General features: G+C 29.7%; 3 protein-coding genes across 12 annotated transcripts in view; 1 reads left to right on the top strand and 2 right to left on the bottom strand.

Annotated features, from left to right (window-relative positions):
• Positions 1-3: 3 nt before the first annotated feature.
• LOC105220946 (odorant receptor 63a) lies at positions 4-3,061 on the top strand. Its single transcript, XM_029046047.2, has 10 exons — positions 4-131; positions 194-290; positions 363-501; positions 558-749; positions 1,762-1,866; positions 2,121-2,286; positions 2,358-2,463; positions 2,526-2,627; positions 2,692-2,847; positions 2,928-3,061. The coding sequence occupies exons 1-10, from the start codon at positions 4-6 to the stop codon at positions 2,982-2,984; spliced, it is 1,248 nt and encodes a 415-aa protein (XP_028901880.2). The 3' UTR covers positions 2,985-3,061.
• A 2,262-nt stretch (positions 3,062-5,323) lies between these two features.
• Positions 5,324-7,489, bottom strand: LOC105220909 (uncharacterized). Its single transcript, XM_011197474.3, has 6 exons — positions 7,312-7,489; positions 6,472-7,253; positions 6,170-6,408; positions 5,899-6,113; positions 5,576-5,838; positions 5,324-5,513 (listed from the first exon to the last, which is right to left on the bottom strand). Exons 1-6 carry the CDS (start codon positions 7,395-7,397, stop codon positions 5,458-5,460), a joined length of 1,641 nt encoding a protein of 546 aa, XP_011195776.2. The 5' UTR covers positions 7,398-7,489; the 3' UTR covers positions 5,324-5,457.
• Positions 7,490-13,827: 6,338 nt separating this feature from the next.
• LOC105220910 (mediator of RNA polymerase II transcription subunit 13) overlaps positions 13,828-15,107 on the bottom strand; it is a 31,972-nt gene continuing 30,692 nt past the window's right edge. For all 10 annotated transcript variants that reach the window (XM_054230284.1, XM_054230287.1, XM_054230286.1 and 7 more), the window contains one exon: positions 13,828-15,103. In XM_054230284.1, the coding sequence (XP_054086259.1) occupies positions 14,720-15,103 (384 nt within the window). In that variant the 3' untranslated portion in view covers positions 13,828-14,719. The remainder of the gene's footprint in view (positions 15,104-15,107) is intronic.

The raw sequence follows: 15,107 nt of genomic DNA, 5'->3' as shown, positions 1-15,107 counted from the left end.
AAAATGGTGTTCGAAGATGTGGAGGAGATCTATAAACGTAATTACAACTCCATTAAAGTGCTTTTTCAAGTATCCTTTGGTTTGGGTGTAAACTTGACTGCGCCGAGTAAAATTAAAGATGCCTTAAAGCTGTAAGTGTAATTGAAGAAAATTTTTGAAAAAATTTTATTAAAAATTATAATTTTTTTTATAGTTTCAATGTGATTCTGGTAGTGGCCAGCCTACTATCCATGTACGCACATTGGTGTTATCTCATACGACATTTTGAGAATATACCACTTTTAGCTGAGGTTTGTGGCATTATAAAAAAAAAAATAAAAATCATATTTATTAAATTATATTTCTTTTGAACAACTTCGCAGACCGTTTGCACCGCTTTACAAACTCTGATTTCCGCTTTCAAAATGATATATTTCCTCTTCAGACAACATAATTTCTATCGTCTACTGGATCAGGCTTTAAAACATGTGATAATACGCGAAATAGAAATATTTAAACATGGTTAGTAACTGGTAGTACTTAATTTATAATTTAGAGCTAAGTTCCCTTTACTACAGATTTTCCAATAAACCAACAGTTGAAGCGTGAGATCGATGAGATAATGAATGGTGTTTGGCAAAACGCGCGTCGCCAGATATTATTTTACTTTTGTTGTTGTGTGGGCATTGTTTGCAATTACTTTTTTGGCGCATTCCTGGTTAATCTCTATCATCAGCTGAAGAAAACACCCGATTATAAGTATGTATTACGTAAGTATTCCACATTAAGAAGCACCGCTTAAATACTTCTCGATACATAACCTTAAAAAGTTTACTCCGACTTTTATTTCCACAGCAGTGTAATACCATTTCAGAATGCTTTCTTAGGCTAACAGAGGTCGAACATGCTGACTTTGTCACTCATGAAATTACTCCAAATGTCAAGAATAAATCGCCTTTAAGGGGTTTGGTCGGTTTCAGAGGTTAAAAACAAGGGTATTTTTGCATTTTTTTAATATAAACAATTATATATTTCGTTTAAACAGTTCAGCGGGTCAAAGAAACATATTTAAACAGTGATTTGTAAAATTTTTATTTCAAATTTCCGAAAACTCAGCCATTGGCCCCTCATCTCCCTTGACATGTCCAAAAAAAGGTATTGCGTTGGACATCATAACTCATGATTGGTTCTTCTAAAAACATTAAACCAAAAATATTTCGATAATACATGGATAAATCTAGTTAATGAATGAAGAAAAAAAGAAAATATTGAAATTTGAATTTTTGACAGAATTGAAACCAAAAAAATAACTTTTTTTCATATTGGCATATTTTCTAATCAAAATAAAATACAATCCTTTATTCATTAACTAGATAATGTTATTCCAAAGATGTGTGAAAAATTTGAACAAAATCGCTTCATAACTTTTTAAGTTATCGTGTCCACCGACTTGGACACTGACGTGGCCTGATGGGCGGAACTACCAAAGGGTATATATCTTAGAATATTGCTCGGATTGCTCGGATATTGCACTATTCAATAACAAAAAAATATTTTCAATTTTGAAACCCACCTAACCCCTTAAGACATCGTTTCGTTTTGAAAATCTTAGTGTGGAAATAAAGCTCAGTATTCCACAAATATTTGTGATCATACAGCCTATTGCTTAGTCCAGACAGACAGTTGATGTCATGGTTCTGAAAAATCTACGACCTTACTTCCATAAACTCGTCTTATTATTTATTTTTACACAATTTATATTTAATACCTGCTTAATTTCAGCTTTTCCGGAACTGTATCCATTTTGGGAAGATAAAGGCATGACCTTCCCCTATTATCCAATACAAATGTTTATGAGTAGCAGTGCTGTCTACATAGCCGGCATGTGTGAGTATAACTTAATTTAAAATATATATAGACAATGTATAATATAGAGTTGAACTTCTATAATTCGAACTACTATAACTCGAAGTTCTCCATAACCCGAACTCTTGAATTGGCAATAGAAGTCAAATTTTATACAAATTACATTCCACAACTGGAAGTCTCTCTAAGTCGAAGTTTTTTTTATTTTTTATGGTGATTCGAGTTAGGGAAGTTCAACTGTATATGATTAAAAATTTAATCCCAAACACCCACAGGTGCTGTGAGTTTCGATGGTGTCTTTATAGTTCTATGCCAACATGCAGTGGGATTGGTGAGAGTCCACAATTTGTTGGTGCTGCGTTCCACCTCACCACTGATACCCATAGAGAGACGTGTTGAGTATCTGCGTTATACGATCATCACATATCAGCGAATATATACGTAATACCGTTATATATTCATTATAAAAAATATTTAAAAATAAAAAATTATAATTAATTCTCGGCACACAGGTATGTCCAGCAAATCCAAACAAGTTTCAAACACATCAGCCTGTCACAATTCGTACTCAGCTTGATTGTATTCGGTTTTGTGCTATTCGAAATGAGTTTCGGTTTAGTAAGTAATTGTGTGGACATTTTTGAAAACAATTTTTAATACTTTTCTCGAAAACTTTTTAGGAGTCCAGCATTATCATCTTCATTCGTATGATCATGTACATTTCAGCAGGCGGTACTCAAATTATTATCTACTGTTATAATGGACAGGCGCTAACTAGTGTGGTAATTAATGATTAATGAAAATATTTTTATTTCAAAAATATATATATTTTTTTTATTCAAAAAGAGCGAAGAAATTCCAATGGCTTTCTACAATTGTAATTGGTATGAGGAATGCGAGAAATTCAAACAACTTCTACGTATGATGATTATGCGGACGCACCGTTATTTTTACTTGGAGGTATCCTGGTTTACTCTAATGAATTTGGCCACCTTGATTGCAGTGAGCTAATAATACATTTCCAAATAATATATAATATATCGGTTATTCACTAACCGAAACTATTTTGTTTATTTTTTCAGTTATTCCGTATGAGTGGTTCCTACTTTTTGTTATTGCGTAACCTTCAGGAAAGTTAATCATTTAAAATAAATTATAAATGCGTTGTTAAATCAAAATAATTTCAAATAAACGCTAAAAAGAGCAATCACACCTGAGATAAATGTCTATCTGTTCGTCCGTGTAAGCCTCAAATCATGCTACAAAACCTGAACTAGAATCAAATACTAAACCGACTTGAACCATATGTTGTACTCTATGTTCCACCTCAAGGTCCTACTATAACTTTTCAAGGTCCGCAAATACCGAATTGAGATCCCTATAGGAGGATTTATATAGAAAATATCATCCAGTAGTAGATAAAATATAGTAAATAAACGCTAAAAAGAGCCATCACACCTGAGACAAATTGAATTCCGAATATCTATCTACCCACCCTTGTAAGCCTCAAATCATGTTACAAAACCTGAACTAGAATCGAATACTCAACTGTTTTTAATCAAATGCTTTACAAAATGTTCCCCCTCAAGGTGTACTATAATTTTTCAAGGTAAGCAGCTTTCGAACGTGGGACCTCAGTGCCTATAGCAGGATTTATATAGAAAATGTCATAAATTAGTACGGTTTTTGATAAAATTATGTGCGCATATTATCTAGAAAAATAAATTGAGAATATCGGCACAGTACTTCTTCTTGCTTAAGGGGTTACATGGGTTTCGCGAGTTCAAAAAATCGATTTTTGTTTTGTTTTTGCTTATATTTTCAAGTCGATCCGAATAATAGTTTCAGAGATACAGCCTTTGGAAGGTGTGCGCTCCAAGTCAGGTGTTTGTTACTCAAAACTTTAAACGAGTTGTTCTTGGAACCGTCTTTTCAAAGTCGGTTGTTAAATGTTCTCGTAAACTACTCAACCGATCTTGATGAAATTTTGCACAGGTGTTCGAGATACAGTTTACTCGTGCTTGAACGAAGGATTTTTTTCAATCACAACTATTTAAAAAAAAAATGTCAATGACCGAAATTTTCATTTTTTCGGAAAAATGTCTGCCAAAATTCCGATTTTTACTTATTTTGTCGTATCCTACTGATTTCCAAACTTCAGATTGAGTTTATACTATATTTACGCATGCGATTCTGTTATTTTTTCGATTCCAAACTGATTTTACGTTAAATGTGAATCAAATCGGTCCTGACCTGGGTCTAGCTGGATGGATATATAGTTGGATATGGATATACAGTTGAACTTCAATAACTCGAAGTTCTCCATTACTCGAGCTCTGGAATTGACTATAGAAGTTAAATTTCGTACAAATAACATTCCATAACTCTAAGTCTCTTTAACTCGATTTTTTGTGGATTATCGGGATTCGAGTTAGGGAAGTTTATTTGTATATATCTTTTTTTTATAAAAACTATATTCTAGTAAAAAAAAATTAGATTATTTATTTATAAAATTTATAAAGTAAAAAAATATTAATTTTATATATAATATATATTTTTTCAAATTAAAAATAGTAAATAAGTTCCAGGAAAAAATCCGGATTAATAATTTAATTTTAATTTATTTATTTACAATTCGATTAAATAAACAATTTTCTCCAACTTATTTGAATTTAAAAGAAAAACAAAATTAAAAAAAAAAACATATTGAATATAAAAATTAAATGATATGAAAAAAAATTTTACCAAAAAAGATTGCGGTCTGACCATATTGACCAGGCTGGTAGTGGCATTTCACTCCGGTACGCTATCCCACTACTGCCTACCACGGGAACTCTTGGCTGCTGGTTTTCACCCCTGGCCCGGTTCATCCCTCCTTAGCCAACCTGAATGTCGAGGACTCCTCCTTGACACCCATATTGATGGCAAGCTTAGTGCGGACGTTCCGTCAACATGAACTGGTCCACCACACAGGACTCCCGGCCTCAGGCCATCCCACAATCCGACCTCACAGAAGCGTGATTACAGAAGATGCCAACCTCCCAGTCGAAAACCACTGCATGAATTTACCTACTTGTGCGTACAATTCATTTCATGCTTGTGTACGTTGTGCTGCCTTGTCTGCTGGCAAACCAGTTTTGCTTTCTTCCGATGTCTATTTTTAGAGCGACAGCTGCGCTTGTTTGTGTGTATGTGAGCGAAAATGCGCATGTCAGAGATTTTGTAGTTAATTTTTTTTTTTAATATTTATTTCTAATATTTAATTTTAATTTTGAAGTATTTAAAATTTTATATTTTTTTGAATAAAAAAAAGAAAAAAAAAATGATTCAAAAAAAAATTAATCTGTCCGGAGTAGGTTTCGAACCTGCGCATACTCATGCTTTAACAACAACAACCAAAATTATTTTTGGAGTCTCACAAGTAAATTGGCTTCAAGAAAGCTTTAAAACATTTTTTTAAATTTATTTTTATTTTATTTAAAGTTAATTCCTTTTTTTCATACAAAACAATGTACTAAATCAACTTCAGGTGAAAAAGTGTCCACAGCATTTGACTAAATATAAATACAAATTATGTTATATTGATTGGTCCACATAACAACTAAAAAAATATTACTCCCATGGCAAACGCCCCAAAGGACAGATAGACCAATTATATAATTCGTCATCTGCAAAATATTTAAAAAAAAAATCTGTTCTTGATATTACAAAAACAATATAAAATACCTACTATGCTCCATTGTCCAAATGCCAAACTGGTCTTTATCGTTTACAACTGGTGCGGTGACTTCACAGTCCATTTTCTCCTGAACGCCGCACTGTTTTTCAAGCGCTGCCAATAATTCACTTGCTGTGTGTATGGTATCGTCTGCATCTGTCGGTTTGGCAGCATCTTTTTTTAAACCAACACGCTTGCCGAAATAAGCGTCTATAAGTAGCGAGATGCCTCTAATTTCTGAAGTAGTTAAGGCAGGTTCCACGAGCGGTAGAATGCTATATAAATAAATTCATTATTTTGTGTGTTAAGCAGCGTCTGATTTTGAATTAATATACCTCTTAATGATTGGTGCATTATATTGATTTATCTGCTGCAGTTTTTCATCCACAAAACTTCGTTCCACCACCCACACCCAAGGACGACGCATAGAGTCGCCAAAAATTGGTGTACACTTAATATCGACACCAGCATAAATTAAATGTCTTCGCATTTTCTTTGAAATATTCTCCAGGTTCAATGAGGTGAAATCAAAATCTTTGGTGTTGGGATTCTGAAAATAGTAAACAAATTGATTTTTGGGCAAATCTAATAAGTAATATCTCTTACCTCTTCCAATTCTGCTTTATACATTTGTTTACATTTTCTAAAAGCCACAAATCCAGCAGCTATACGTACTGCCCAAAAACTGGCACCATTTCGGCGTTGTTCCAATGCGTTTGTATTCTCTGCCAACGCTATGAAACTATAAAATACATCCTCTATGAAGCCATGTACTGCCAACATGCGGAAGAAACTGTGCGTTGCAGCAATTAGAAATTCAAGTGGTTCGCCAGCGCTATGAGACTCTTGATTTAGAAAATAAATTACAATTAATACCAATAAAGTTGTAATAAAAAATTTATATTTACCTCCAACAGTGAAAAAATATTTCATCTTGTATAAAGCTTCAATAAAAATTTCAGACATATCTTTAATGCCGATTTCACGTTTCACCAGTGAAATCAATTCTTTTACAATTAATTCCAGTGTGTCTTTTAAAGCAGTCAAATTATGTTCAGCATAATATGTTCGCAATTGCGCCAAACGCTTGCCACTAATGTGTCGCTTTCCACTTTTCATATTATGCCCACCTTTGCAATAGCATTCCAGTGCTGCATCGTAAATTACAAATAATTTTGTAATATTCTCTTCGAAAAGCGTTTTATCCTTGTGGCGTATTTTACTCGCTTGCACATCACACATTGACTCCAATTGTGGTGCCCAATAGTAATTTCGCAACCAATTTAAGCAGTAGCTTACCGAAGTACGCAGTATGTCAATGGGTGGTAGTACCTGCCCGTGCGCACAGATGTGTCGCAAATCCACTACAAACGAAGGCAGTCCCAGCATACGTGCGGTGTCATACATTGTACGCATATTATGTATTTGCATTGTCGATGACATAAAATTAAAGAAACGTGTAAATGCGCTGGCATACAATGTTTGCAAGACACTTTCAGCAACTGCCTGTGGCGCCTCGGCTTTATCTAAATGCTGCACTTCCAGAAGCGCTTTAGTTGCGAGCACACCCGCTGGACATTGTGTGCTACGTCGCAAACTCCATACATTAATTTGACTGAGTGCCTGTTTTTGTTGATCGACATTGGTGTTTTCATCAAATAAATATTCGTAGACGTTGCGAAATTCTTTACTGCAAGGAAATGTATTGCTGATTATTAGTAAATTTTATATTAGAAATATTAGCTTACACTTCTTTCCATGGACCAACTACGGTACGCCTTTTGGCCACGGGCACTTGTTCCATCGTTTCACCCAGCTGCCCACTGTTGTTCATTTTAAATTGCTTAAAACACTACAAAATATCCTACTAGCAGCAGCTGACACCGAGAAATGTTTCAAATGTCAATTTTTAAATTGTAAACAATTACTACACGTGCATATTTGATCATTCACAGTAGTGCGCCATGTTGATTGGTATTGCACACGATTATATCTATCGATAACCACGATAGCTGATTTTAGCTAATACTTGATGTGTAAATAAAGAAAAGTCTTTAAAAAAAATTTGAATTAATTATTAATAATAATTAATTAATCACCGTTTAGGCAGCTCTTAGTGTCCTACAAAGCACAAAGTGAGACACTGGCCATAAATTTGGATGTTGTTTTTTTTAATCTGCGCCGATAGCAACCACAGGAATAGGCTTGATCCTCTTATCAGACCAGGAAGAACCTCCAGTTCTCACTATGTAGTCCAATTTGGACCCTCAAATCATTTATCTCCGATTATTCGATTTATCCACTTAAAGATTAATTTTTACATCAATGTAGACGTGTTCCAAAACCTTATTTGAACACTACAATGTTGCGTTTCCACCTATTTGTCTACATAGTTGGCCAAAGATTGATAAAGGATCGGCAATATCACTCAATTTAGCAGTTGCCTACAACGATGGACACTAACTAAAACTTGAATCGTTGCCAAAATGCTGCAGAAGTATAAAAACAATAGTGAACTTAGCTAACTTTATAATTTTTTCCCTTAATGTTTAACACTAAACTTTTTGCAATTTTTTCCACAAAATTGTGCAACAATCAATGAAAAATTACTACATCACCTGTAAAACAATTTAAATTGCCGTAACATAAATAGAAAAAACAACAATCATACATATTTTATATTGAAAAATTGTATTTGCTTTCAAAAATGCCTAACTTAAACGCTAACTTATCATATAGTTATAATCATAATGTATATTCATTTAAACTGCACTTAATTGTAATTAAACTATAACTTATATTTAATATTATGGTATGTTTTGTTAATACAACACCACAAAGCATATCATTGCTTTTATGTATGTATGTATGTAAGTATGTGTATATAATTGTGTTTATTCATTTAGTTCATACCAATTTTTCGCTAAATATTATTATATGCTTGTATATATGTATGAATGTATGTATATATATAAATAATGCAATTGCTCTTCGATGCATTTGCCGGGTTAACGAGATTTCTTGCATATGCCTACTCGATCTATGTATGTACGTACGTATGTATGTCTGTATGTAATTCTATGCATTTGTTATTCATGACATGCACTTACATCTGTATTTTATAGAAAGCGGCAATTATGTGAAATAATTCAGTTTTTACACAGGGACTTTAAAAATAATTTGGCCTACTAGTTTTACTTGTAAATATTTGTAATATTTATATATGTATATGAAGATGTGTATAAGTATGATCGTAGTTATATATTTTTTTTTGTTCTGAGTTGCACATAACTGTGAATATTTGTATTACATACATTTTGTGTCGTTGCATGTGCATTGAATAAACTTAACTTTTAAGATTCAATAATTACAAATTAGCATATTTACAAAACATTTCAACTGAAAATAGTACATAGCTACATAATTGCTATTTAACAGTATCATGTATGTATGTAGATATACACATATAAACCTTTCGCTATCTCAAACAAACACATCTGTACATATATAGCACTATATTTACAATTCCTCAAACAAACGTATGTACAAAAGTGTTTTAAAACAGTGATATTTGTTAATACAAATGTTTAAAATGTATTTATGTACATGTATGTAAAGTATTATTAAATTTCTTTACAGCTGAATAAAAATTTAACAAAATTTCTGCACATTAAATAATAAAATATTTTAGTACATAGTAGTGTGTTAAAAATGTATTTATTTAATTTTTTGTTAATTTGTATATTCATATGTATGTAACCATAGTTATGTTCTATGCATGCTATGTCGTCACACTGCATCGTAAAAAAGCAATTTCTGCTACATGCACTCTTTTATGTATGTATGTATGTATATACTTAAATTTAACTTATCAATAATTTGTATATACATATGTATATATGTACATTTGTATTTACAGTTAGAGTCCCTATGCAAATTTTACTACTATTAGAAAGTCCTGCAATTTAACCTAACCTAATATAATATGTACATATGTATATATATATATATAAATATGCATTATAAAACGCATCGTTTTCCATCATACATACATACATTTATATATTGAACTTTGGAAGCAAAATTTAATCATGAAGCCTTGGTCCAACAAATATCATCACAATTAACCTTATATAAATCGTTTGCATATGCCATCGTGAAATTGAAACCATTTGTTAAACACATATAAAATTCCAAACCAGTCATAAAATGAAAAAAATATCATTGAGATTTTGACGCTACAAGCTACAGAAACTACTATGGATTTCGAAAAGCGCGACATTTAAAAATATTTTTTTTTCAAAAGTCTTTCAAATATTTAATTTCAATATAAATTTATTCGTATTCACCAAGAAATCTTCGAAAGTCAAAAAAGTGGTTTTTATTGAAAAATATTTTAAGAATTAAAAATATTGTTTTAAATTAAATATAAGGAAAATAATAAATTTAAACAAAATATTAAATAAAATTTTCAAATTTAAAAGAATAAAATTACGGCTGAACTTCTATAACTCGAACGTCTATAACTCGAAGTTCTCCTTAACTCTAACTCTTGAATTGACAATAGATTAAAATTTCATACAAATTACCTTCCGCAACTTGAACGTCTCTCTAACTTGACGTTTCGTTTGTGTATTATGGTGATTCGAGTTAGGGAAGTTCAACTGTATTTTTATTTAAAAGCAAATAAATAATTTTGTAATTTCAAATCATATATTTTGTATTAAACACAATTTTACTGAAAAACAGCTGTATTTTCTTTTGATTGTTATTAATATTTTATTTAAATAAAATTATTATCAACAAAATATTATGTATGCGAGAAATTAAAAAAAAATAAAAAAATTAATCTAACCTCAAATAACCACAACAAACACAATGCTAATTTCCTTAAAAAAAAAAAACAATTAAAATTTATTTAAAACACAAATTCAACTTCGAATTTTGTTTCTGTTTAAATTTAATAAAGAATTTAATTTAAATTATATTAAATTTCTTGCTGCAGGAAACGAAGTCTATAAGTTTAATACTTTCATAACATATTCTCGTGTTTTTGTTTTAATTTTGCTAAATCTCATACATAAACGTATCAATACACTCCACTAACTAACATTATTTATTCATTTTTTTTTATTAAAAATGAAACCAATAAAAATCATGCACAAATTTATGTGTGTTTAAAATATATATGCTGTATTTTTTGTTTTATAAATTTGTCCATGTTTAAAATACAAGTAATTCACATACAAAACAAAACGTTTACAATCCATAGCTATTTTCATAATCTTTTTTATAACAAACTTAAGTAATTGTATAATTTAAAATAAGAAACTAAACTAAATTAAATTAACTAAAAGAGTTGTTTTTTGGACCCGAATTTATGATATGCAAATAATATTACAAAACATATGCGCATTTTAAGTTGTAAGTTTAGTAGCTAAATACAAAATATAAAAATTCTTATGCAGAAATATAGTATGTGTATGTATGTATGTATATAAAGTTAAGCAATACGTCTTTAAATGATACTTGTTTATATGTATGTATGTATATGCATGCATGTTGCATAAGCTGTTTGTTATTTTAATAATAATTGTTGTAAAATAATATTGACTTATGTGTAAATTAATTAACCGATTTATTGCCGTAGACTGCAAACAAACGGTTGCGTGCATTTGCAATTCTATTGTAAATTTTAAATAATTTCATTACATATTTAGTATATTTTAATTGTAGTTGTTGTTGTATATAGTACTAACAGCATTAGTTGAATTGCTTGCTAGTTTTCATGATTTAGAATAGATTTTATGTTTTTCTGCGTTAGCTTATTGGCTGACATTTACAAAATATATAAATATATAATATTACGATATATTGCTGGACCGTTACAACAACAATAATGCTAGTAATTGTTTATAAACTTTATTTATTTAAACTACACTTTGTACATTTTCATAATTCACACCACACAGTTTTACATATACTCTAATGTAAAAAAAAAAAGATCGAAGAGTTGCATTTTTTAAATGAAATACAGCAAAGCTGCGAAATAGCCTTAAGAATTACAAGTACTTTTGCTTGTTGTTTGTTCGTTTACAAATACCACATGCATATTTACAAATATCAGAAGAGGGAAAGTGTGGTGAATCAAGTGTGAGCAGTTGGATGTGGCAGGATTGAAGAGAAGTGTTTTTTTATTTTGGTAAAAGTGGAATATAAGAAAGAATAAAATAAAGAAAGAAAATAAAAATTAATAAGAAAAATAATAAATAAAAAATAATAAGAAAATTAATAAAAAGTGGAAAATAAGAAAGAATAAAATGAAAAATAAAAATTAATAAAAAAATTAATAAAAAAATGAATAAAAAAAAATAAATAAAAGAAAATAAAAAAAGAAATAAAAATTAATAAGAAAATTAAAATAATTATTAATAAAAGAAATAAAAAATTAATAAAAAACATTACAAAAAAAAATAAAAAAATGATTAATAAAAAAATAAAAACTAATAAAAAATTAAAAAAAAATAATTAATAATAAAAAATAATTATTAATAAAAAAAATTAAAAGTTTATAAAAAAATTAAAAAAAAAATTACTAAAAAAAAATAAAAATTTATAAAAAATTAATAAAACATTAAAAATTAATAAAAAATTAAAATTATTATTAATAAAAAAATAGTATAAAAAAATTATTAATAAAAAAATAAAAATTATTAATAAAAAAATTAAAAAATGTATTAATAAAAAAAATATATTAATAAAAAAAATTGAATAAAAATAATTAAAATAAAAATTAACAAAAAATATATATAAACAAAAATATAAAAAATAATATTAAAAAAAATGTATAAAATTTAACGCTGTGCAATAACAATTGCTGAAAAATATTCAACCACTTTTTGTTTTTTTTGCTCAATCAAAAATATGAATAAAAATTCTTTATGTAGATCATTGCGTGCATTTAAAGAAGTTTTGTGCATAAGCATAATACATAATGTTGTCTTATAGCAATAATTTATATATATACAAATAACTGAATAAATAAGTGTGTTAACCAATTGTTATTGTAATATTTTAGTTTGAAATTTTATTTGTGTGGTTTTTTTGCTTTTTTACAAATTAATTGTTTATTAGTTTTGCATTTTTTTTACTATAACTCATACTCTACTTATTTATATAATTTACACACACACACACATTCACACATAATTAGTTTAAACTTTTCCACTAAAATTATATATAAACTATGCTACCAATGTTTTTTAACATACATAAACGCTCATACGTACATATGTATGTATATATAAAGATGCTTGATAACTGAACCGGCAATAACTACACGTGGTACGACAGTGTGAAATTTACTTAGTAAATATTAAATTGCTATTCTCTTTATGCACGCCTATGTATATATGTGTATGTATAGAAATATATTTCTATGCATATTTTTTATTATAGTTACAACTTGCCATACATTAATTAAATATGCTTAAATTTTATATAATTTCTTGTAATACTAATTATCAACTACATACATACATTGTATATTAAATTTCATGTTTTTGTTTTTAGTTCAGCATTTAAATTTACATACATATTGCTGTGCATTCTCATTATGTGAGGCTTGCAAACTTCATTTATGTATAAAATTATAATTTCATTATATCTACACTTAAATGAAATCGACTTATAAAATATTCCTCGCTACTAATTCTATATATATATATATATTTATGTTTATTTATATGTATGTGTGTGTTTCTTATAAGTTGTTAATTCGATTTTAAACATTGCGTGTAACTATATGTGTTAGCTTTGTTGACTTAAAAATTATGCAATTGTTACGCCTTGTTGCGAGACGCTCAAATGGTGGCCACGCGCGGCCAGCCGCCTCTCAACTTTAATAAAATGCTTCTATGAATTTGCGCATAATCGGTTTTTGTTTTGTTCATTAATCATTCTATATAATTTTAGTGGTTGGTTGGTTGGTTTCTTCGTTTAAGTCTACCTGCTGTTCAACTTACAATGCTATATTTATGTATATTTATTTACAAAAGTGTTAAAATTATAATTATAGTTAATATAAATACCAATAATGCTTAGTCATCTCATTATTGAAAACGGTTGTGTCATTGCTTTTACATTTTATTACTTTGTTTCATATTAATATTAACATTATTACTTTTTGTTTAATCTAAAATTTTGTGTGAAATATAAGGCAATTCATGTTTTTGTTTTTTTTTGCATTAAAACAGTAAAATTAGTAGTTGAATGGAAACGTTTTTATTCGCATGAAAAGACATTCCTCAAAATGTTTTTGTGTAGCCTTGCACTGGACATTGACACATTAAAAATTATCAATAAAATTTTTGCACTTTTAAGTGTCATCACTAGCTGTCAGAAAATTGAATATTTGCATAAACATAAGCAAAATTATTGCAAAGACAAGTTAGGTTATTTACTTCAAATTTGGACAAATTCTCAAACAAGAACTAGAAGAGAAAGCAACTTTCTTCAAAAGTATACACTACATGCGTTCAAATTTGTGTGCTTTTTAAATTGCTTGGCATAACTTGTTAAGCATTAAACTTGCTTGGACAATTGTAAAGCAAATAGGCGTCTGAAAGTTTGGCAAACGGAAGCGCACAAATGCTTGCAACGTTTCGAATATACGACGGATCAGTAACGAAAATCTTTTATTTGCATATTCAATGCACATTTGCTACATATGATTTGCTTTTATTCATTTTTGTGTTACATGTGTGTGTGCATATGGAAGTGTATGTAATGAAATTATTTGATTTTGGTTCTTAACCTCAACTTTCTATCACAAAAGCATAAACTATCAAACATTATAATAAATACGAAATACACAAAACTAGACACGAAAAACACACAATTGCAACGACAAATTTCTTTCCACTGCGTTATTTTTTGCTTTAATTTAAACTATTTTAAAATAACTAAAATTGCAACAATCATTGAATACGCATTATCGACATCCCGCACATTTATCGTATAAAAATACTGCACAGTATACACATTCGCTACATATATTATCTAGTTAAGTGCATATTTGACAATACACAATTGACGACACTTTTTTCACTTTATATACAAACTGGTTTTGGTTTTTGTTTTTCAAGTTTACAGCTTTTACATAATCGCTGCTGACAGATAGTACAGATCCATAAGCATTTGCACATTAATTGGCAAACACGAGAGACGATCGTGTGTGTTCGAGTCCAATGCCAACCATGACAGCGCATTGTAACCTTCCAACACGAAACGCAATACATCGGCAGTGAGTGAAGAGTCCAGCGGATGATCTATGGCTGACGAATGCGCATTTGTCGAGTTGAGTATATCATCAGCGGTCTGTATGTTTGGCACGTGCAGGTGTAATGCCGTTTTCAAAAACACCGGACAGACATCTTCCAAATGTGGGCAGGCTGCCCAAAACCAGGAAGGCATACGTCCAGTTGGCGCGGTAGAAACCATATAGCCCACGGCAAGCGGTTGCTGATTAATGGAGCCCACCTTG

Source organism: Zeugodacus cucurbitae, chromosome 4 (assembly GCF_028554725.1).
Source record: "Zeugodacus cucurbitae isolate PBARC_wt_2022May chromosome 4, idZeuCucr1.2, whole genome shotgun sequence".
Lineage (NCBI taxonomy): Eukaryota > Metazoa > Arthropoda > Insecta > Diptera > Tephritidae > Zeugodacus > Zeugodacus cucurbitae.
This window is presented reverse-complemented; position numbering and strand designations above follow the sequence as displayed.

Bases quoted from the DNA above. Each gene is read 5' to 3' on its own strand.
- LOC105220909 (XM_011197474.3), bottom strand. From the start codon at position 7,397: ATGAACAACAGTGGGCAGCTGGGTGAAACGATGGAACAAGTGCCCGTG. The intron at 7,254-7,311 runs GTAAGCTAATAT...ATTTCCTTGCAG, and splicing joins GTTGGTCCATGGAAAGAAGT to TAAAGAATTTCGCAACGTCT. The intron at 5,514-5,575 runs GTAGGTATTTTA...AATATTTTGCAG, and splicing joins CATTTGGACAATGGAGCATA to ATGACGAATTATATAATTGG.
- LOC105220946 (XM_029046047.2), top strand. From the start codon at position 4: ATGGTGTTCGAAGATGTGGAGGAGATCTATAAACGTAATTACAACTCC. The intron at 1,867-2,120 runs GTGAGTATAACT...AAACACCCACAG, and splicing joins TGTCTACATAGCCGGCATGT to GTGCTGTGAGTTTCGATGGT. The intron at 2,464-2,525 runs GTAAGTAATTGT...AAAACTTTTTAG, and splicing joins TCGAAATGAGTTTCGGTTTA to GAGTCCAGCATTATCATCTT.